This window comes from Molothrus aeneus, chromosome 1, assembly GCF_037042795.1.
Source record: "Molothrus aeneus isolate 106 chromosome 1, BPBGC_Maene_1.0, whole genome shotgun sequence".
In the NCBI taxonomy this organism is placed as follows: domain Eukaryota; kingdom Metazoa; phylum Chordata; class Aves; order Passeriformes; family Icteridae; genus Molothrus; species Molothrus aeneus.
Genome location: NC_089646.1, coordinates 96,782,204 through 96,805,116, shown reverse-complemented (window position 1 = coordinate 96,805,116; position 22,913 = coordinate 96,782,204). Strand labels below are relative to the sequence as shown.

General features: G+C 36.5%; 1 protein-coding gene across 1 annotated transcript in view; it reads right to left on the bottom strand.

The window, feature by feature from the left end:
• Nucleotides 1–19,368, bottom strand: part of LOC136553774 (CD226 antigen-like) — a 28,453-nt gene extending 9,085 nt beyond the window's left edge. The window contains 6 exon segments of the mRNA XM_066545584.1: nucleotides 3,978–4,137; nucleotides 4,139–4,322; nucleotides 19,052–19,119; nucleotides 19,121–19,163; nucleotides 19,165–19,298; nucleotides 19,300–19,368. Coding sequence (XP_066401681.1) covers nucleotides 3,978–4,137; nucleotides 4,139–4,322; nucleotides 19,052–19,119; nucleotides 19,121–19,163; nucleotides 19,165–19,298; nucleotides 19,300–19,368 — 658 coding nt within the window.
• Between the last annotated feature and the right edge of the window lie 3,545 nt (nucleotides 19,369–22,913).

Sequence of the window (22,913 nt, the reverse complement as noted above, 5' to 3'; positions counted from 1 at the left end):
GGAAATTTTTTTGCAGGACACATTTCAACCTTCAGTGTACTAACTTTGGTTTTGGAGGAGGAAGCACTGATGGGCCAGAGAGTTGTCTTAGCAAGACATTTGAACTGCTCTGTCAAGACCTTTGTGTATTTTGTCACGTGCCTTGCTGGACTGGCATGTATGATATCCTAACTGGGTATCACTGAAATAGTTTACCCCATTGCTGAAAGGCAGAAATCCAGCACGAATGCATTCGAGCCCAGGGAATGGTGGTTGGTTGTGTGGAGACCCATAGAGATGGTTTGATACCTAGTATTTATATTCAATGACTTCATGAAGGAAGAAGGAAGATAATTTCACTCCTATCCTTGTTCTCCTCACCCCTTAGTTCAGTTCTTATTTTCTGTCTGTGTCCCGTGGCCCAGAAGCCCTGCTGTCTCCTTCCAGCTCTCAAGGAATGTATGATAAACCCCAGTGACGGTACAAGTACTTCCCTGCTTTTCATCTGGATGCTAATGAAGATTATCCTACTGTATTCATCCAGGCTATGATCTCACCCTGAGCACTATGTGCAGTTCTGAGCCTCATAAATTTAGAAGGAGGTGGAGGTATTTGAATGTGTCCAGAGGAGGGCAACAAAGCTAGGGAAAGGACTAGTACAACCTGTAATGTAACCCCCTAAACATGCATGTAAATACAACCACTAACCCATTTTTCAGATCTAGTGGGACCACACAAAAACATCTTTCTGTTTTACTTTGCCTAAGAGAACTTGCTACTCTGTTTTCTGCTAAGTGAGAAAAAATTTATTAAATCTCTGAAAACATCTGTGTCTTCAGGAGGGAATAAGTACTTCTCTTTCAGCCCTGCTAATTTTTCATTCTTTTCATATGACATGTCCCATTCTTTCCCAATCATCTACCAAAACAATATGTGGATTGCAAGTCTGCTTCCTTTTTTTCAAAGACTGTCTCAAAGGAAAAAGCGTGGTAAGAAAAGCACGAAAAATGGGTTCAGATGTGGAATCTGGTATCGTGACTGATCTCCAAATTGAAAGAATTTTTAGAAGGAGAGATATGGTGAAGAACGCATCAGAAATTAATCCAAAATCTCTTGAACACATTGTATAAATATGTAATATTTGGCTGTTTCTGTAAGAGTCATCCAACAAGAACTACACTATTTTACAAATACACTGCTTTTAATGTTCCAGGTTTTGAGGTCAAAAAATATATGCAGAAGTCCAGTTTAACCTGTAAATTCCTGTTTCTGGAAAACAACAGTCACAATATTAGTGGGATAGAGTGGATAAACTTAGTGATACTGAATTAATCTCATGGTTTCATTTTTGCTAGCATTCAAAAACATTAAATGCAGCTTGCTGACTTTTACTGATACAAGAAGTGTTTTCATGATGGACTTGAATATCTATTCCTTCTTCTCTCCCTTTTTTCTTAACAAGAATTCCATGCTGTTTTCTTTGTAAAAATTCATTCACCTCTAGACAAGAAGCATACTGCTTCTTTCTACCATACCACCTCTCAGAATCAGCAGTTGTTGGACTGCCAACTCTTCTGAAAATAATCCTGTGCTCTTAATACAGCCTTTCACCTAAGATTCCTGCTCTTCAAAAGTTCTTGAGCTCCTCTCAGCAACAGCTTAAAAAAAAAAAAAAAGAGGGGTTCTTATCTTTTTTCTTACTCTCTCAACCTAAAACCTAAACAGCAGCTCTCCTGCTCTCCTCCCACCTTCTAGACTCAGTACTTCAAAATAACTCTGGAACTGGATAAGGCGAGAAGAATCACTTCACCCATGCAGAATCACACCAACAGGCTTAAAGCGTTGGAAGAGTTTGGTAGAAAATCCGAGCTGGAGCGTGGCTTAGCTGTAATGCTAAGCCAAAGAAAATGGCATGACTGAGCTGGTAGAACATACACAAAAAAAAAAAAAAAAAAAAATTGTGCAGCAAGTTTCTGGCAGCAGTTTGTTTATTCTAGCCACAACTGTTGGATCAAGCAGAGTAAGTCACTCAAGAGTTTGTGAGAGTCTTCACTGTCTGTGCCACAGGGTGCAGTGGGAGCTCATGCCTGACCTGCTGTTTCTCTCCACTTACTGTTTTTTCCATATCACATCAAAAATATTGATTGTATCTTATGAAAAAGTTCCAAACGTTGAAGAGAAAAAATAGTAAATCCTTGATATTTCACTTTCTTTGAAATTAATGAAGACTTAACAAACTGCACTCAATAATAGAGGGTGAAGGCTTAAAAAGGATACAATGGAGTGTTTTCTGAATCATATTGTACTTCATATTCTTCAATGTTTTCATTTTCTTTTCTCCAATAAACAGCCACAACTATGCTACTGTTGCTAGGAATAAAATCAGAAACTGAAGTTGTTTCAAGCATGGAAACTAAACTTTCTACTTTTGGAGAAGAAATATTTTGTATAGGTAGAACTGATAATTCTGAAGGTTACTGTATTTTTTGCAACTATATGTTTTCATTTTGGTGTTAGGAGTGCTGCACTTAGGAGTAAGAAGGAAATACTTACATTGTTCCACAAATAAGACATGCTTGATTATATCAATATAGTCAAAATATTGAAATTTGAATGTTTAAAATTGTTAGAGGTGAGGACTTTTTGTCCTGTTTTCTGTATTTTTATCACATTCTGCTCATTTTCATGGATTTTTGTGTCAAGTGTTCAAAGTAAAGCAGGTCATCATGGTTTTTTTCCCAAGCATATTCTCCTCTTCTCAATTAACCATATCAGAATTTAAACTGGAGTTTTATTCTGGAGTTTTAGACCATACCAGAGCACTGCCAAACACTCATGTATCACCAGGATCAAGGATAGAGCAATAAAAGCTGGACCAAATGCTGCAACAGAAGAAGGTCTGGGGTGGTGTGAGGATTAGATCTTCAAAATGCATTCTATTTCTATAGAGAAGAAGCAAAACCAAGTCTTCTTTTTTTCTAGATGGGGAGGGAGGATCATAACAAAAAATAGAAGTAAAGGTGGAATTAAACCCACAGTTTGAGAAATTTCAAGAGTCTCTTGTCTTGGGACATGTAGGTCCCATTATAAGCAAGCTGTGACAATAGTAACAGCAAAACCTAGAGAGCTTCTCAGCTCTCCATGAGGAAACCCCTTACCTGAATAAGGTGGAGCCCAGTTTACAAATTTCTACACGACAAGTACAACTATGAGTGTGGTCTTCGCCTTTTTTGGAGGACAGGTCTCATCCCTAAGATCCTGCAGTATAATATGCTGATGGGGAATTCTCCTTGAGCCTTCTCTGGAAGAATGCCCACCTCTTCCTGCAAGCTCAGGCTCCCCTTCCAAGGCATCTCCTTCTTATAAGACATATGAGAAGCAGCTGAAGGAACTGGGGTTGTTTAGCCTGGAGAAAAGAAGGATCAGAGGAGACCTTATCACTCTCTACAATCTCCTGAAAAGGCTGTAGCCAGGTGGGGGTTGGTCTCTTTTCCCAGGCATCCAGTGACAGGACAAGAGACTCCCTAAAGCTTCACCAGGGGATGTTTTGGTTGGACACCAGAAAAAGGTGGTCAGGCATTGAAACAGTCTGCCCAGGCAGGCAATGAAGCCACTGTCCCTGGAAGTGTTCAAGAAACAATGGGAATGATTTAGTTCACAAGATGGTGCCCAGTCAGAGTTTGGGCTTGATGATCCTGGAGGTCTTTTCCAGTCTAAATAATTCCATGAGTCTATTCTATTCTGTGATTGTTAATATCAAACCAGTTTCTCACAAACAGGTCTAAAGTCCTGCAATGAGATCAGACAAGCTTAAACCCAGCTTATTTTTGAGAAAAGATTTATCGTTAACTTTGCTATCTTTTACAGGCTGCTACTTGGAATGTGGTATTCAAATAAATCCTCACTTGTTACTGAAGAGTTATTTTATTTGTTTAAAAGTGCTAATGCCTCAGAAGGTCCTATTTTGAAAACATTTACCATTTTCTCCTGTACTTTACCAGCCACAGTAAAATTCATCATATAGTTTTTGTTTCTCCCAGCAGCTACACAGAAGTATATCACAAAGTCAGAGGCTGTAATGTATTGAAAGATAATCCTGGAGTTTTCCTGATCAGAGCAATCCACTGGTGTACATTCTTTGAAATCTAAACCAAAAAGAACTTTGCTTTCCTGATGAGTTGCACAGAATGACAAAATCTACCCAATGTGCTTTAATCCTTTCCCACACCGCTCGCTTCACTGAATCTCCAATTTTATCAGTGCAAGTAAAAGCAACATTTCCTCCTGGCTTGGTAAACATGGGATTATTTTGTTTCTCAGACACTTCAAAAGCATCTGTTGAAAAACACAAAACCCAGCAAAAACCTGCTTATAATTAATTCAAGGGAAGTTTAGTATCCACAATTCCATTACAGCAAATATTAATGAAATTGACTTACTGCAGAATGATATTGAAATAATTTGAAATGCTGGAAAATATAATTTTTACTTATCTATGACTTTATTTTTGTGCACGTTTAGACAAAACAGTCTTTATGGAACTCTGAGTCTGTGATGACATGGCAAGCAGTCTATTTCTGTAAACTTTGAGCACATGAATGTTCTGTTAACAGTTTCAGCAAATATTCAGCAGCATAAATCATGGGGCCAATCTAATTAAACTTGGCGTAATCTTGTTCTTCTTTCACACTACTTATAATAAGAAAAAGGTTTGATGTGACCCTCAGGACATGCTTTAGTAAGTTATGTTAAAAGACATTCCAACCTAAGAGCTGCAATTCTCCCATTCACAAAACTCTTATCACCTAAATTAAAAAAAACCAAAAACTTACCTATTCATACACTCTACTTGGGAAAAATCTGTATGGTCTGTCTGCCTGCCTGTCTGTGGTATGAAACAAGACTTCCAGACAAATTCAAGACTTCAACCACACAGAAACGTTAGATATATCTTAAATAATTTTGAGTTAAATCCCTTTGAGTTACTGTTTTTATTAAGATAATTTACTGTTTTCTACTTAAGAAAATAAATGTTTAAAAGTCTGCCATAGAAAGATTGTCAATTTCTCTGGCATTCACAGCCACTTGATTTCTAAAGTCAGCTTTGTAATGCCTGTATCCCATCATCTAGGATGAGCACTGTCGCCTTGCTGAAGACTTCAATGTTGGAAAAGACTAATGATCACTCTGTTTTTCTTACACCATAAAAGGATCAATCTTTCAAGTTCTTCAATGAGATTTTTTAAATTAGATGTTTTTAAGTGAAAAGTCACTGCAATATATTTTTAATGTGTTTTTCTCTCTCCGTGGCAACAACTGGAACGTAAGTAGGCTACCTAGGAATAAGTGATTCCTGTAGACAGGATGGAGACTCCATTGTGGGAGTCTGTAGCTTCAGAGAGCCTCTCAGTCTCTGTGAAACAGAGAGTGAAAAAGTCTAGCCTGCAATTTTTTATCAATGGAATACAGCACAGAAAAATTACATTCCCTCTGCCTTTGGAGACCTGAAATATGATTAAAATGTTGAAATGTAGAAAGACAAAAGGAACACTGTCTAATGAGTTTACCTAAAATAATTAATGAAGAACTTGAAAATCCATGTAGACTGCAATCAAGGAGATTGAAAGTTAATGACAGCCAAGGACAGAAGAGAGATAAATTCACTAAACCAAACAGAAGGTATAACACAGTGAAGCTAATTAACTCTTTACACAGCTTGCCAAAGACAGCTAAATCTCTATTACTGAAGTTGACTGCAAAGGCTGGATAATCATTTAAGTTATCATGAAAATTCCAGCAAGAATTTACTCTTGAAAGTCTAAGTATTATTCAAATTAGACTGAATGACTGCTATGATGGGACTCTACACTTATAAAATAGGTTCCTTAAAGTGCATTCCCTCAAAATTTACTACATTAAATCAGGTTAAATTTTTTTTATATACTTTGCAGATACAGATCAGCAGATTGATTCAGATTTGCTAGCAAAGAGGGGTAAATGAAAAAGCAATTAAACCCATCCTCTCCCTGGAACACTGTATTCTTAAAGGTCAGATCCTTTCCTCAGACCACTAACTTCCAGCAACAGCTTGCTTTACAATAGACCAAATATTCCTGCCAGAGAAGTCTTGCCCTTCATTGTGCAGTCTTTGCTCTGGTTTTCCACCAGTAGAGCAACCCTTACTGCTGCCCACATTCCCCTCAGGAGCGTTGACATCTCCCCATCTTCTCCTGGGTACATCCCTGCTGTCCTAATTGTTTCATTACAGTGTCACCCTGAACTCCAGGTGTTTCTCCTATGTAAACATGCAATAGAGGGAATTTTGTGTATGATGATGCTGCTGCCCACCTTGCAGAGCATTTCCCCCTGACCCAAATGATAGGACCTTACAACAACCAGCCTTCTTCCCTGCTGCTTTGCCATATATTTGCTAGAAAATTGTACATTGCACATACGGTCAACTGGGAACAAAGAGATAAAACATTTCCACCAAACAGATGAAAATCCCTTCTGTCTTAAAATTTATTCTGTGTTAAAATTATCCTGTGTTATATTTGCCAAACAACATATCCCAGTTGCTTGATAGTATATAATATTACAACATTGTCATATACTATAACAGGTACATTACAAAGGTAACGTGGCCTTGCAAATTCAGTGAGGATTTTCCATATAGAAATCTTGATACAATTGTATAACTTGCAAGCATACAAATAATAAATGTTACGTTAATAATGAGAACAAGGTACAAACAGCCAAATTAAAATAGAAAGTTTGGAGATTCTTGGCTGCTCTACATTCTATCATGACCATTTTCAAACACAGACATCATGACTTTTTTTTGTTTCTTTATTTGTTTGCAAATATATTTTATTTGAATATGTGCAGCAACATTAATGTATTTTCACTCTTGATGAATAATGTAAATATCTCCCCTTATTACAATATGGTACCTCGAACAATTCATATGATTATATAAGGTACAAACAATGGCAAATCAGGCCTACGTAGTTCTAATTAAATCATCTAAGTACGCTACAGTATTCCAGGCTTTTGTTTTAAGCAATTGTCCCATTTTATTTTGACAGCAGCTTCAGCATAGTTCTTTCATCCTCCTTCTCCTCTGTTCAATCACTTACTTTATTTAGCACCTTTCTAAACACAGTTTCTTTGCTTTCAGCCTGGTATGTGTGGGATGAAAACCTCCCTCTCCCAGAAGCCCTTCTACGGGAAAAAAATCACACCCACACTCCTTCACCCCTGCATGGCTCCGGGTGACACGCCACGTGTGAGCTTTTCAGAAATGTTAAATAAAAATTTATCATTGCATTTGATAAAAATAGACTCTGCCTTCTGCTGCTCATGCCAGACACTGCCACTGCTGTCTGCTCTGCCCATGGTCACATCATCTCGCTTCCTGAACAGAAAGTAGGAGGAGGTGGCAGCACTCAGGATAGGTCCATAAGCCTCTCCTTAGAAGGGAAGTGCTCACATGCTTGTTATCCTCCACCAGCCTCTTTTGGCAGCATGTTAGCTCATCATATTTTGCCTATGCCTATCTGATATAAGGTATTTAGAGGAGAAAAAACTACAAGATTTCATATTTTTAAAATATGTTATCTTCCAATATTTTTCTTGGAAAGCAAATATCAGGAATATAGAAGCATAGAAGAGTGTAAAGAAACTGTCCAAGATTTAAAAAATCAAGCAACTAAACTGAAATTCTACAGCAGGGAAATATTTGAAGTTGAGAAAATCTTCTGAAGGAATAATAAAATAATGGTATAATTTCTCCCCATCCCCTCCTACCCCTGCTACAAACACTTAGAAGTCAAAATAACTCTTATGTGAGTTTAGTCCCCATTCATTGGTAGAGATTTTCAGACTTTCTCAGTTTTTTCATTTTTGTTTGGTTTGGGGTTTTGTTTTTGTTGTTGTTGTTGTTGCTGTTGTTTTGGCCTCCAATGTTTAGTTGATACTGTTTCTTCAGAGATTCTTTCATTCCCTTAAAAAGTAATGCTCTCTATCAGAAATAACTAATGACCTTAGCAAACTTTTCAAAACTGCAAAGCTATCTCAGCTCTACAGCAGAGAGGTTCCTAGGTGCCACTCGGTTTGCTGAAGTTCCACACACAGAGTTTTCTTCTGCTTGTAATAAGCAGTGACAAAAGAAAATAATTGCACACGAAAAGGAGGCTTAAAATTTTAGGAAGAGAAACTTTCTCTGGGGCTCTTCTTTTCACCATAAAATCAATTTTCAGAAGAGAAAATATTTTGAGTGACCTTTTCACCCTTCCTGAATAGACTAAATAAGGCATTATATTTTGCTCCTAAACTAATGTCTTCCAACTGTATTAGCACATACTACGATTTTGTTAAGTTTCTAAAAACACAGGTCCACCTTTTTTTTTCAGTTTAAATGAGTTACTGACACCAGTTCTACAATTAGACCAGAAACCAGCAGTACTGCATTTTACTAATAACAGCTGTTCAGATCATGAAAGTTGAAATGAAAGTATTTATACTCCTGTATCCTTAAAACATACCTTTAAATATACATTAAATCATATTGTGAAAAATTTGGTGACTCTTTTTCTACAAATTATTAATTCTGCATTATAAACTAAACATTGAGCACAAAATTGTAATTCACTTGCCAACTGCAGTTATTTGTATATATTGTATTTTTGTTGATTTTTTCCTGTTGCAAGCTGAACTTTAGTTGCCTAGAATGCAAGAAAAGGGAGAAGTCATGGAGAGGGAGGGAGAAAGTGCAGTTCTAATAAGAATGAAAAAATCATTCTTTCTTCAGGTACAAACAGTTATGAACTTCCAGCAAGGAGAATTTGGTTGCTGGGGAAGAAGTTATCTCTTAAAATCATATAGAGCACTACGACAAGATTTACCTGCAGAAGGGTCTTGAAGATCTGAGAGGTCAGATTTCCAGACTTTCATCCTGTCCAGGAATTTCATTGGTTCAGGATGAAGAGAATTTTAGCAGCAACAGGAGTTCAGTGAGCAGACAGGAGTTAACGCCGGCCACTGTGCTCAGCCTTCACCTACTGTTGATCGGCTGTGCTGTCTCACAGGGGCAAAAGGGAGAGAAATGCTGTGCTGAGACACTGCATGTCACAGCCTGCACGTGTGTGTGTGTGTGTCTGTGTGTGTGTGTGTGTGTGTGTGTCTGTGTGTCTGTGTGTCTGTGTGTGTCTGTGTGTGTCTGTGTGCATTTGTGCCCAGCTACTCGCACCTGCCACAAGGCTCTTCAGGGGTGTCCAACAGGCAGAGCAGAGGATGGCACAGTTGAAGCCACAGAGAAGAAAACAGGGAGGGGAGAGGGGAAGAGAAGGGGTGTGAAAAATCAGGCTGGATCCTAAGGGTGACTATCGGAACCAATGTTTCTCAAGAGTGAAAGCTACAGGTACCAAGGCAAAGGGTACAAAGGTGCCAAGGGCAGGGTACAAACCCAGTCTGCCCAGCCCCAGAAGTGTTATAGGACAGGAGTTGACCATGGGGACACACTATGGGGAATTTGCTGTCTCACTTCTCAGATTCTTTGAATGGATTGTTTTATGGGTTGAAAATATACTGGTGAAGAAAGAAATACCTAATTTGTTTCATAATAAGTTTGTTATGCAGCTTGGTACCTGGTAGGAAAACAGAAAAAAATCAATAAATCATCAGTATTTTTTAGTAAAAGTTTTCTTCACATTTCTTTTTGTCCTTATTAAGTTATAAATTCTATTCCTGTCTTACAGGCCAGCTGAAAGAGAGGTTCATCATTAGAAATATATGCAGCTGCAGAAGCTTTTGCAGATAGGAACATTTCAGACATCTACATCTACATAGTAATCACCTGTTAGTGATTTCCTTTGGAGTATTTGGAAGTTTAAATATCTGAATCTGTAACTCCTTTTATCCTCTGCTTTTTATCTGCCTATGTTAATTCAATAAGTTAACTTGTATTTCCCCAAATAAAATATTATTCCATCTGTCCTAGACAAAACTATCTCCTTAACTGTGAACACTTTAAAGCTGTCACTGTAGACTATTTTCCCATGGAATTCCATCCTGTGATGATTTCCAAATCATCACAGATGTTTCACCAAAGATATTTCCAATATTCTCAAAATTTCATCCATTACATTTACTACGTGGGAAACAAAAAACAAAGTTACAAAACTCTTGGATCTGGATTTAGCTACTGGGTGTCAGAGCAATTATGTTGGATAATAGAGATAATACCATACTTTATTGAAATTTAATTTCCAAGTGGTGGCTGCAGTGGCATAAAATTATGGAGGAGTAGCTGAGAAGATGAAGTATTTTTGGTTTATGGAGGTAGCAGAATACTTGCCCTCAAAAAAAGTGTTTAACCCATTAGATTCCACTTGTGCCCCCTTGGCATTTCCCTGCTTGTGTAGGCATAATTGGAATGGTGACCCTCGTACCCTGTTTTCTTGTTTTCAAGGTGTTTCCTGTCCATCTAATTGCACACCTTTTGCCTTTTGTCAGCCCAGTCCACTCCTCGCTCACAGTGGGTCGTCATCTCGCTTTCCTGTTGGAGCTCCCCTCACCAGTCTGTTGTCAAGGATGCTTTTCTCCTCTGTCCTCAGGTGGATCCTGTCTCTTTCTAGGATTCCTTGATCAATAAAAGAGCCCATGGTGATAAAAGGCAACTTGTTCTTGACACCAGCGATGCAACTCAGTCCTGGCCCATGGACTTGTCCTTTTCTTCCCAGGACTTTTCCCTTCCTTAGCAGAATGAAGAAGACACCACCTAAGATGCCTGTGTCCTTGATCACCATGATGTGCTTCAGATCTCTCCTGGGCTGATCTTTGGTGTCCATGAGAAAAAGAAGCAGGGCAAGCCTCAGCAGTCTCACTGCAGCACTCTGAGGTCTACCCTGGCAGCAGCAGATCTCCCCAGAGAGCAGGATGTGCCAGCAGATGAACAGACAAGACGTGAGGGTCATCCCCAAACTATCACAAAACAGATAAAGGTCAGGTCATAGCCATAGCAGCCATCTGACACATGTTCATCAAAGCAGTGCTCGTATGGAACATAAAAAACACACCTTCTCATTTTATCTTACTTTGGTAAAAGCACAGCAGTCCTCATGGGTACTGAATACTAAAATTTTTTCTTTAACACAGCACATTCCAATGCAAACAAAGTAACCAAGAGTACCTAATAGCATCATTATTCTTAGTAACTAACTGAATGTTCAGAATGTTAAGAATTAAAAGAAGAAAAGAATTAAAATAAAAAAAGGAGAAAAAGTAAAAAAACCTCCCCAGAGATGAATAAAAGGATCTGGATGCTCTGATTGCTAGCCAGATAATATTGAAAATGTTATCATGTTTTCTGTTTTCAAAAGACAAATTTTCTCAGGTATGTCAACAGAGAGTTACATACAAGACAAAGGAGATATTTTTCTGCTTTCTTTAGAAGTGATAAGACCTTAAATGGAGTATGCCTTCATACTATTTCTCTTATTAAAATAAGGTTTTACACAAATGGGAGAAAATTCAGATGAGAACAAGAACTGATTAAATTTAGAATCATGAACTGAGAAGAAAAGCTGAGAGAACTGTGTTTGTTTAGCACAGAGGTATTACAGAAGCATAGAATCATAAATGTCTTGGGTAGGAAAGGACCTTAAAAATGGTTTCATTCCAACCCCCTTGCAGTGGGCAGAGACAAATTCCACTGAACCAAGTAGCTCAGAGCTCCTTCCAGCCTGACATTGAACATTTCCAGAGATGGGACATCCACAACTTCTCTGGGCAAAAAAATGAAGGATGAAGGCTGGTAACATGACACTTTCTTTCTCTTTTTTTTTTTTTTTTTCAGAGAACAGCAATTAATAAAGTCATTATTAGCCAAGAGATATCTAGGTTAGATATAATGGGAAAAAATCTCCTTGTAAGGCTGGTTACATGCTATAGTATGACCTCACAAGAGTTTTACGCATGCATTTCCAACATGGGAATTTCTCAGACACATTAAGGATATGCTTCTCCTGCCTCAGAAGGCATAGATGGATGAGACAAATTTGGAATGTCTCTTCCAGCCTGAGTTTTCCACAATTCCATAACTGCTTTTGATCTAAGCTTTTCCTTAGGAAAGGAAGAGGAGATATCTCTTGTACTCCCAACAGGGCTGGCTTGGTTTCTGTCCTTTTAGCGTTTTATAGTGAAGGGGCATCCAATCTTTAGTTCATCATAAAAGATTAAAGGTAAGAAAAGCAGCATTTAACAGGTCAATAATCACAGCAGAAGTGTGAAAAAGGCATCTTCACTTGTCTCCATCTTCTTGCTTTCTAATTAGGTGCTGACAATGTGGCTGACACCGTGTAAGATACAGAGATAATTCTGGCTCTGGGGAGCTCAGCATCTAAGAGCCAAAGAATGAAGGCCCCTCTGGATTAGTTCTTGCTTCCATGTGCTTTAAAAGTCTGATAATTTTTCACTGTAGACCTATGAATCACATTCTAAATTGAGACAGAGATAAATAGAAAGCAAGTTATTTCAGGTGAATAGGGACTTGAAAAAAAGCTATGCAACGTGCTGCTTTTGGCAGGCAGAAGAGCATTAATATAGAAGTAAGTGCTGAGTGGCATGGATATCATCACACTAGCCAAGAATAGAAAAGCTCTGTCTCTGCTATCACAGAAGAGGTTGATCACTCTATTTAAAAATTTGGAGTACTTCATGGTACATCTGGCATTTAAATACTCTATTAATGAACTTCCATTCTTATTCTGAGTTCCTAGCAAAACACATCCCCTGAGAAAATGGTCCGTTTTCACTGATTGACAGAAACAACAATTCAACCACAAATTAAAAACCCAAAACCCCAAACCCGACAATTCCCAATTAAAGAACAGGGGGGGAAAAAAAAAAAAAAAAAAAAAGGGGGCAGAACCCATCCCCCAGTCCCCCAAAATCAACAAAAAACCCCAATGAATTATGCAAGTCTGATTAATTCACACTGTGGATATAAAAGCCACTACATCTAAATATTTTTTTCTGATTCTACTCAGAGCATAGCATGGAAATTTTAGAGTCAAACTAACACTATTTTAACACCTAACCAAAATAAAATTCCTGAGAAAATAAACATAGTTTTCCAAATATATAGAAATTCTTGTTAAAATTAACAGTTCTGAAAAGGCAAACACAAACACAGGACAAAAATATTGCAGGTAATTATAACTTCATTTGTTTTAATGTAAATAAACATGCAACACTGTTCTGCCATAAAGGACAGTTTTTAATCAGTTTATATATCATATAATTTTTCACTACTGAAGACTTCCAACTTTCTATCTAGATGTGTAGCAAATGCATGGTACATAGTAGATCAATATCAGTTTATGATCTCTCTAATGATGTTTATTATATTTTATATTTTAAGTTAAATTTGTATTGCAAATTTGCTCATCGTCCATTTTAAGATTTCTGATCCAATTTTAGCTGATTGAGTTCTGCATCACAAAGATCTTTGCAAGTTGTTCAATCATTTCTGCTTCTGTTAAATTTGAAATAATCAACATCCCAATTACACTTCAATGAAAACTTTAAAACCTTAAACTCAGGGCCTACTGCATTTTGAAGCAATGCAGCCTAGAGAGCTAACTATTAATAAGGTCAAGAGGTTCTGGAAGGAGGTGTGAAGCACATGAAGCCAGATGAACTTAACAGTACTTCTCAATGCAGCATGAGTCAGAGGATAGTTTGTGGCTGTGTAGGAGGCATTAATGTCGTGGTCTGGAAATGGGAAAATTATTGCACTGAACAGCAGCTGACAAAGAAAATCTTCATGCTTTCAATAAGGGCAAGGTAGAAAAGGGTAAGATTATCATTATGGGCAATGACAATAGGAAGTTCTAACCAAGCAGTAATGGTACATAATGTATCATCACAGATATGAGAGTGCAAGAGGAAGAAAGTTTTGTGTAGTTTCTATATCTGTCAAGTTCAACAGAGCCCTGGACCTGGAAGATATTTCGCATGTAAGTTATCACTAATTTATTTTGCCAGATTGGGAACAAGACAGGAATACACTTCAGGTTTGAGAATTCTTAAGTTCTAGATGCACAGATATTGATGGAAATCATATTTTAAACCCAATATTTGTCTGTTGACATCTTAGCTTTTCTGTTTATACGCCCTTATTATAATGCTCCATGAAGTCAAGTACAGCTGAAAAACAACAGACTAAGATGTTTAAGGCAGATATGTAGATGACATGAAAAAACCTGAATTTCCTGGCCAGAATAATTCCTTAAACTCATTTTCTGTAAATTGATACTTTATTCGTACTTTTTAAAAAACCATCACAGATGAGTGACTTTTGTACTGATGGCTTTAACAAAGCAGAAGGGAACCAAAGGATTAAGGACAGGTCTGGAAAAGGATAAAGTAAATAAATGTATCCATACCTCAAGTGGACAGAGGTAATCAAATACCAGACAAACCAGAAAAAGACAATGCACATCATATAAAGAATAAAGGAAATTTCCCAATACTTCTTCCAACACTTTTATAAATTCATTCAATATATGAATGACTTTTATAAAGTCATTCAATTGAATGACTTTTATAAAGTCATTCAATGTTTTCTTTTTATGTTCTAAAGACTGTAGAAATATTTTTTCACTGTATACCTTTCTTTGCAAAAGTTAATAGTTTAAAACAAAAGAAAGAAGGATTGCAGGAATTCCTGCTGCTGCTTTGCTGCTGTTAGATATGTGTCTGGCAACTGGTGAAATGTCACTGTTGTTTAATGTGTTTTGAGTGGTCACCTGGGATGAAAAGTAAAAGATGTACCTCCATACAGCCCTGTCCAATGGACTGTCCCCGTGCACTGCTCTCTTCCATTTGAAATTTTAAAAAAATTAGTTTCAACATCTGCAGCTTCAAATACCTTTTCTTCCAGTCAACAAGTGCATGAATTAACATCTCTTCAATGATCAACGATTCCTGTGTGATGTCTTCAATTGTAATGCTTCTTCTCTTAATAGTGACTTCAATCTCTGCTCCTCACATTTTATACTGAACTTGAAATCAGTCTTCAGACATACATCCCTAAGCATTGTACCTAAGAAACTACAGATCATTTTTAAACTGTTCATTAAGAATGATGGAATAAAGATACTGACTATTCTTACATAATCAGTGTATCTTAGAAAATATGTAAAGAATTTTCTCTGAAAGTAAGTGTTTTGTCTGCTTAGTGCAGGAGGATTTGTGATTGTGACTCATATAATGTGGGAACATTGAAGATAAAAAAAGTCCCTTGAATTCAGTTCTGAAAACTGTTGGATATATGCTCACTCTGCAAGGAGGAAAAAGAAAAAAAAAAAAAGAAGCCTCAGATTCACCCAGCTGGCAAGCAGCATCTTCCTGTGGGATAACTAGAGTGTTCTTTACCCATACATTCATGTGTAAAAGAGGCAGCACGAACTCTCAAGTTCTTCCTTTATGGTGCAGGATTTCAGCACTGCATCCACATGTAAGAATATCCTGTAGCTACATAACCTGTCAAGTTTCTGATATAATATCCTGAATATTATTTCTTTTCTGTCAGTCTGTTCCAGTAACTGCTTCAGTCACTGGGCATAAAGAAAGCATGGATAACATTGTGCAGTCTGCAAGAGTTCTCTCTCACCTATTTCACAAATTCCATAGGAAACCTTCAGCCGAGATTCATGGCAAAAGAACAATATATGTCTATGATTTTATTATATATTCTGATAAATCTCCAGGAATAAGTTAAGACCACATCTAGTAAAAACAAAAATAAAAAATCTATCACTAGAATTATTGCATCAAAAAATTTAATATAAGTGGTGATTTATCACCAATTCTAGGGTCTTCCATCTACCAACAAGGAGGACAGTACATCAAGAGATCTCTGTAATGAGAGTTAAAGTCTCCTGTGTCTCCTAGGATCTCAGGTCCTTATGCCAGTTCAGCCATCATTTTTCTTTTTTTTTTCCTCACTTTTTTCCTTGATTGAAAAAGAGCTGTGTTCACCCCACCAAGACCATGGTGGGGTGAATTGCTGTTCTGCGACCAGAGACTGAGCCACAAGAAGAGTCCTAAGGAGAGTTTCTCCAGTACTGTTTTGAAACCTCAGACACTATAAATCTGTTGTGGTCTCTTATTCATTCAATATATCTTTACTCCACATGAAAGAGTGCAACCACCACAGACATTCTTTTTATGAAGACACCTTTACTTTAAAGGAAAATAGAGATATTGTCAAAATACTAAGAAAAACATGCTAAATGTTTTTCAAAAACCTGATTTCTTTCTTCTCTTTCTGCTTTTGTTTTGAAAACCAAGTCATGATCCCCAGCCTTTTTTAATGTCTTGATCTTGTAGTGTCAGGGTTTTGTTACCACGCGAGTTTCTGGATTTAGAGGCACTGCTGTCACCACTGGATACAGCTTGAAATCTTTACTTAGACCCACGCTAAATTTACTCACTTTGTATTAGAACTTTTAAAAACTATACAAAGAACAAGGGAAAGCAGAATCAGACTCCTGAACTCTGTTGATTACCAGGAATGAAGCATTAGAGCAACTTGGAAAAGATTGAGTGCAGAAACATTCATTGTTTTGCAAGACAGTAAAAGTTAACCCAAGATACTTTATTCAAATTTATGTAAATGCCAGCAGATATGATTGACATGTGAAGAACATTTCACATTTAGTCTAGTTAAGAAGTCTCCATCATGAGCATAATGCCATATGGCATTATTTCATTTATTTCTGCTATTTCCTTTCAATGGAAATTTTGAAAGCCAGTCATATATTCTACATCTATAGGCTGCTGTCAGCTTTCATTGAAGTATGCACTGCAGATTCCTCAATGGCATAGTTACCTGCCTAAGTTGGTGCTGGAATGTCTCTGTGTCCAACAGTAACAGGTCATTATAAATAAATCCTAACAATTTTCAATGCCTTGCTGGCATGCTTTAAATTATAAACCAGGCTTCAGTTTTGATTGACACAAAAACCTTAATAATACTTACTTAACTTCACTGTGCCAATTCACAGAGCAAGCTTAAGTTTCATCTTGAATATATGAAAAAGTTACACACACAGTTGCATGGTTTTTCAGGCACACACTTCACAACTTTAGCTCAGCCAATCTATATTTAAAACTGAAAACATGAATTACAAAGCATTAGACACATGCAAATCACAAGAAAAAGAAATTAGTCTATTAAATTTTTGTTGATTAATTGAAGAAGAAGAAATGGATTTTGCAGTGAGTTGTTTATTTGTCTGGAGAACTGTAGATAAATTAACGCTTTTAGAAAAGTAATGTCTATTGGGAATCAATAATCAACGAATAACTCCAAACAAAAAAACCCACACTGTAATTGGAAAAAGTTTAATTACCTATAAAAGGATCATTATTGTATGTTGGCCAGATTTCTTTATTCCATGAAAAAAGATACCTTAAAAAGCATTTACTATACCAGGACCCCAATTATTTTTTATGTGAATCTTTTAGAACAAGATTGATACACATTAAAATATGAGACTAACACTCAGCTTTCTCAATACTCTTACCCTGGTGCAGATAAAAAAAAAAGACTTTAAAGATAAACATCAATGTCCTAATTTTACAGTTTGGAAGACAAGAAAAAATAGGTATCTGGTGTCAGCAGCAAGCTAAAATACTGTCTGCATGGATATGAATTTTACTGTTTATTTAGTCTCAGCAACATGTTGTCCAGGAGTTAAAATACTTGGTACTGACAAAGGTGCTGGTAAAGTAAGATAAAGTCTGACTGAAAACAGTTCTACTATGACTACTTCATAAATAAATACATTCTATAGACTCTGGTTTTAATAATATATTTCATTTGCAGTGTAGATTAAAGCTGTAATATTTATCTTTACTGGCAATACACTCCATTTTCCTCAGATCAGATCATGTTTATACATATCTACCAGGAGCTGAACAGGATTGTTCTCAGAAATCTTGATTCTTTAAATGGAAAAGGATTAATTTCTATTCAAAATCATTGCCTACCTTTGTAGTTGATTTAAATAGACATACTTGAAACATGAGGGGTTTGCTGTTGATTAAGGTTTCATTTTTAGCGTGCTAAAACCAGGAGAGAAATCCCACATGCTGAGAATACTAAAACCTACAGAATCATTTCCAAGAAAACCTACCTCTGCTATTAAATCCACTTTTTGTGTGATTTACAGGGTACTCAAATCTGTAAGGTGATTGCCTAATAGAGGTGCTGGACTGAAGAGGATCATTCCACATGAAGGTGACTGCCTTGTTTCTTGCATCATTTCAGATTAACTCTAGCAGAGGCATCCAGGAACAAACAGCTGGTATCAGTGCTGCCTTGGCCAGAAAAAAGACTACAAGAACTTCCAGACCTCTACTGCATCTAACTTCCAGAATTATATAGAAAATGGACCCATTGTGTATAAGGGCTTTGCATTGCCAGAAGTCAGGTGGGGTTGAACCAAAGAGATCTGTTTTACCTGCCTTTCAAATGCTAGGAACAGAAATTTCCTTTTGATCCTTATTTCCTAGCTGGGAAATACAATCAAATGTTGAATGGCATCTCTTTTCACTCAGGGGAATGGGAAAGAAGAGTATAAATTTTCTACATTGTGACAACCAAATCAACAAAACAATAAGGCCAATTGCTTATTTTTTAAAGGCTATTCTGTCATATGTACATAATGATTCTCCTAAGTTTTAAGTTGACCCATGTTGATTAGGCATGCATGGAAAATTACTAGAAAAGAGTTCTTTCTCCTCTTAGTCATAGGAGTGAAAGGGAAACCAAATGGGATGAGTGGTTAGGTAATTAAAGGGTTTTTGGAAAGTACATGGACAGCTACACAGAAAATACATGGGCATAGAGAGATCTTTTTCTTCCTTCTTCCCTTTTCCGTTTTTTTAAAAAAATCTCTTAAAGAAAAAGTTGCAATGCCAGATGCTCCCTGAATTGGCATAGATTTCTGTCTTGCATATATCTGAAATTAAAAAAAAAATGAGATATTTGATGACCTGAGTAGTTTCTATTACCTTTTTCAAAATTCCATCTGGATTAGTTACAATGGAGAAAATGTTGGGTATAATGGAGACCATCATCTTCCAAAGTGCTCTTGATGAAGGGCATTATTTTCAAAATAAATTCTTCTATTGTATTTGTCTTTGATATGTATGCCATAGATTGGATTCAAGACATCTGTATTTTCTCTAAGAGTTACATTAAGTTTCATCCAGGATGTCTGGATTATCACAGCTCTTTTTTTCTGGATATATGCGCTGCATTTTCACTTTCTCAGTAAGCTTTGCAGATGAATCTGCAAACTATGCTTCCATGTTGGCTAAAGCACACACAGAAATTCAGTTTCAGTATTAACATAACTGAAAATTAGATTCATAGAGAAACCCAGAAAAAACTTTGGTACCACTACAAGCAAAACACTGCAAAAAAAATTTGCTGAAAAAACCCCCAAAACCTACGAATTATTATTACTTTTAATTTGTGAATGTGACTGAACTGTTAAAATTTGTCCAAGCCCCACTAGTGAATTTTGATTATATCTGCTGTGATATGATAAAAAAAAAAAGATGCAAACTAGGAATAAGAAAGCAACCTTACTTCCACAAAGCTGCAGGCCAATAATAAAAAGAACTGTGTAGTCCCTTTCAAAGAATGTGGAATCAGTGACTACAGTGTGACATGATTTTATTCAATCTCTGCACATCTAGTGCCCCCTGACAGGATATTTTCACTTCTGGAATATGAAAAACACCATGTGCTTCTTACTTTCACATTCTGAGAAACACCAAGTTGGAGGCCTCAGTGCAGTTGCATCAGAAATTGTCTAATTCCCACCAAAATCAATCTCAGAATAAAGTTTTCATTACCAATGAATCTATTGCAATATGCATACTATAATAACTGATGAAGCAGAGATCTTCAGGGTTTATCACCAGAAGAAAACACAAATTTTCCAGGCTATGTATCCAAAATGGACTGGGTTTTTTTTTTCAGACACCACAGTTCAACATTTATCTATTCTTCAGGGATTAAAATAATCTAAAGAGAAGATAAGACAGTTTCTATAGGTCATAAATTGGTGACTAGTTATAAAAAGTAACATCTTAAGGTCGGAGGATTTATTTGTGATAATATGTCATGAGGTATTATTTTGGGATCAAAATTATGCAGCTTGAAAATTCGTGTTCAAAGGTGTAAGAATCCTGAGTATTCATGACTCATGTTGAAATTTGTCAAAACAAGCCTCACTCTTACATTTTTAATGGATTTTTCCTGGGACAACTGCAAGTATTTTTTGCACTTCGGCAAACCACATTTTTATGGAGCTGCTTGAAATTGGAACAATATGACTAATTTGAAGTTCAAAAGTAAGGTTGAATCAACCCATTAAAATTCTTTAATGAATAAATAAGTGTAATATGAACAAAAGCTGACAACAGAAGTTAATATTTCAGGTGAATAATAGCCTGCACAAGCTAGAGAAGGACTCATCATCCCAGCTGCTCAAAACACCTTCCACAATGCAACAACCTAACTGGAAATCAGAATGTGCATATATTTATCTGTACAAAATTAGGCCTCTTTTAGGATAATACAACAGACTGTTCTTTTCCAACCTAAATGATTCTATGATTTTCAGTTTTTCCAATTACTTCATTTTGCAACTGTAATTCCACATTGTTACAGTTGCACTTATTTCTACTTCACCTTACCAACAAACAGAATCCACCAAACGATGAATAAGGAAATTCTACTCTATGCAACTTTTTAACTCAAAAAGCTGTACTACCTGAATTTACTTTTAGAAACAAATAAAAGCTAATATACTTATATAAATATATTATTAGAAAATTTAGAAAAAACTTATAAAGGTTACTTTTCTCAATCTCTTAAGCTGACACGATTCTTGTCTTCTTGTTATCTGCAACAATTTTCACAGAAATTTCAAGTATTTTTTAAATTTTCTTCTTACAGAGAGTGACTCTGTGGGGAAGAAGAAATCTGAATTTCAGTGTGAGATGTCAATAAACCTTGACTTTTTTTTTTTTCTTTTTTCTTTCCTTGTGATTTTATTTGCTTTTGCAAGTGATTTTCTATTTTTCCCTGTGTGGGAAATCATGTTCACTGTTGTAGTAAGTGAAATTGTGGCAGATACTGTATTTGTCTAAACAGGATTGGGATTCTGTTTTATGAGGAAGTGGTATACTTTGAATTCATAGAATCATAGAACCACAGAATCATACAATGCTTTGGGCTGGAAGGGACCTTACAGACCATCTGGTTCTGACCCACTCGCCATGGGCAGGGACACCTTCCACTGGACCAGGTTGCTCAGAGCCTCCTCCAAGCTGTCTTTGAATGTTTACAGGGATGGGACATCCACAACTTTTCAGGGAAAACTACTCCTGTGCCTCACCACACTCACAGATTCACCAGATATGTTACAAATAAAAAAAAATTCTTAAAATACAGAAAAGTATTTTATGCAAAATATTTTGTTATACTCATGAGCTTAGTTTTCCAAATTATTTTAAACACAACCACCTTATTAAAATTTTTACAGACTTTGTTTCTTCATTTGTATATTGTTTTTATTGCTACTTCGATATTTTGGGAATTTTCTCAAGTACAGGAACTTCGCAGCAGTGCAGGCTTTGAGGATTAAGAAAGTCTTATGATAGGACACAATTTTTTAAAGCAGTTTCCTATTTCCTAAGATTATGCAGCTTGAAAATTCATGTTCAAAGGTGTAAGAATCCTGAGTATTCATGACTCATGTTGAAATTTTAATTGAGCAATTGAAATTGTCATGGGCAATCCAAAATCTGGATTCACAAGATACACCTAGATAGTCAGTAGTTCCTCTGATGCTCAGTATAAAAATCTAAATGGATGAGAATAGAACTGGAGACTGAGCCTCATTTTATTTGCATGACAAAGTTATCTTTTCAAACAGATCAAAAGATTAACTTACATTTAGCTTGTCTCAGGAAACACAGAAGCATTACTGATAAGAAAAGCAGGAAATGGGAAGCTTGAGATACTATAGTGCAGATTTGGTATTTGAAAGGATTTATGAGTCAAATTGGTCAGATTCCTGGATGCTCTGTGGCATTACAGCCTTTAAATCTGCTACATTGGAACTATATGGATCCCACATTTAAATCTTCAACCTTCTGGCTAGCAGTTCTCACATTGCAGATGCAGAAGAGGCAAAAAAAAAGAAAGTACATCTCTAACCTGAAATATTATTCTTTATGCAATAATACATGTGCATATAGTAGTTTACAGATGAGTGGTGTTCCACAAAATCTAAAGTGGAATGAAAAATATAAGCATATGTTAATTTCTTTACGATTACTATTACAAATGAATTTTTTCCACACATCTGTTTCCTCAAACCAAAGCTAAGATATATTCAGGATATCTCCAAAATGAAGACATATTCCCTTAAATGAAAATTATTCTTCACTTATCTGTCTATATAGAAAATTGCAATTTTATTGCTCTGAATTTCTTGTTCATTTCTCTCCATCTGGCATTGAAAGGAAAACAGAAGTTAAGAAATAAATTTCTAACTCCTTATGATGACTAAGTATTGATGATAAGTTGATGTCTAAGGACATTTATTTGCTCTACAACAGACAAAATTACTGAAAATGTCAAGAATTCTTGGGCAGCTGGCCCCAAGGACAGGATCCCTCATCATACCTGATAAAAAAATACCCTGTAACCAGGGGATTGCTGTGTCTCCCCACTAAAGGCTGCAATTGAAATCCCCTCTAGACACCATTACAAGTCCCCTGGAGAGACAAGGGCGACACATCTGCGAGACACAAATCAGAAAGCTGTAGGCACT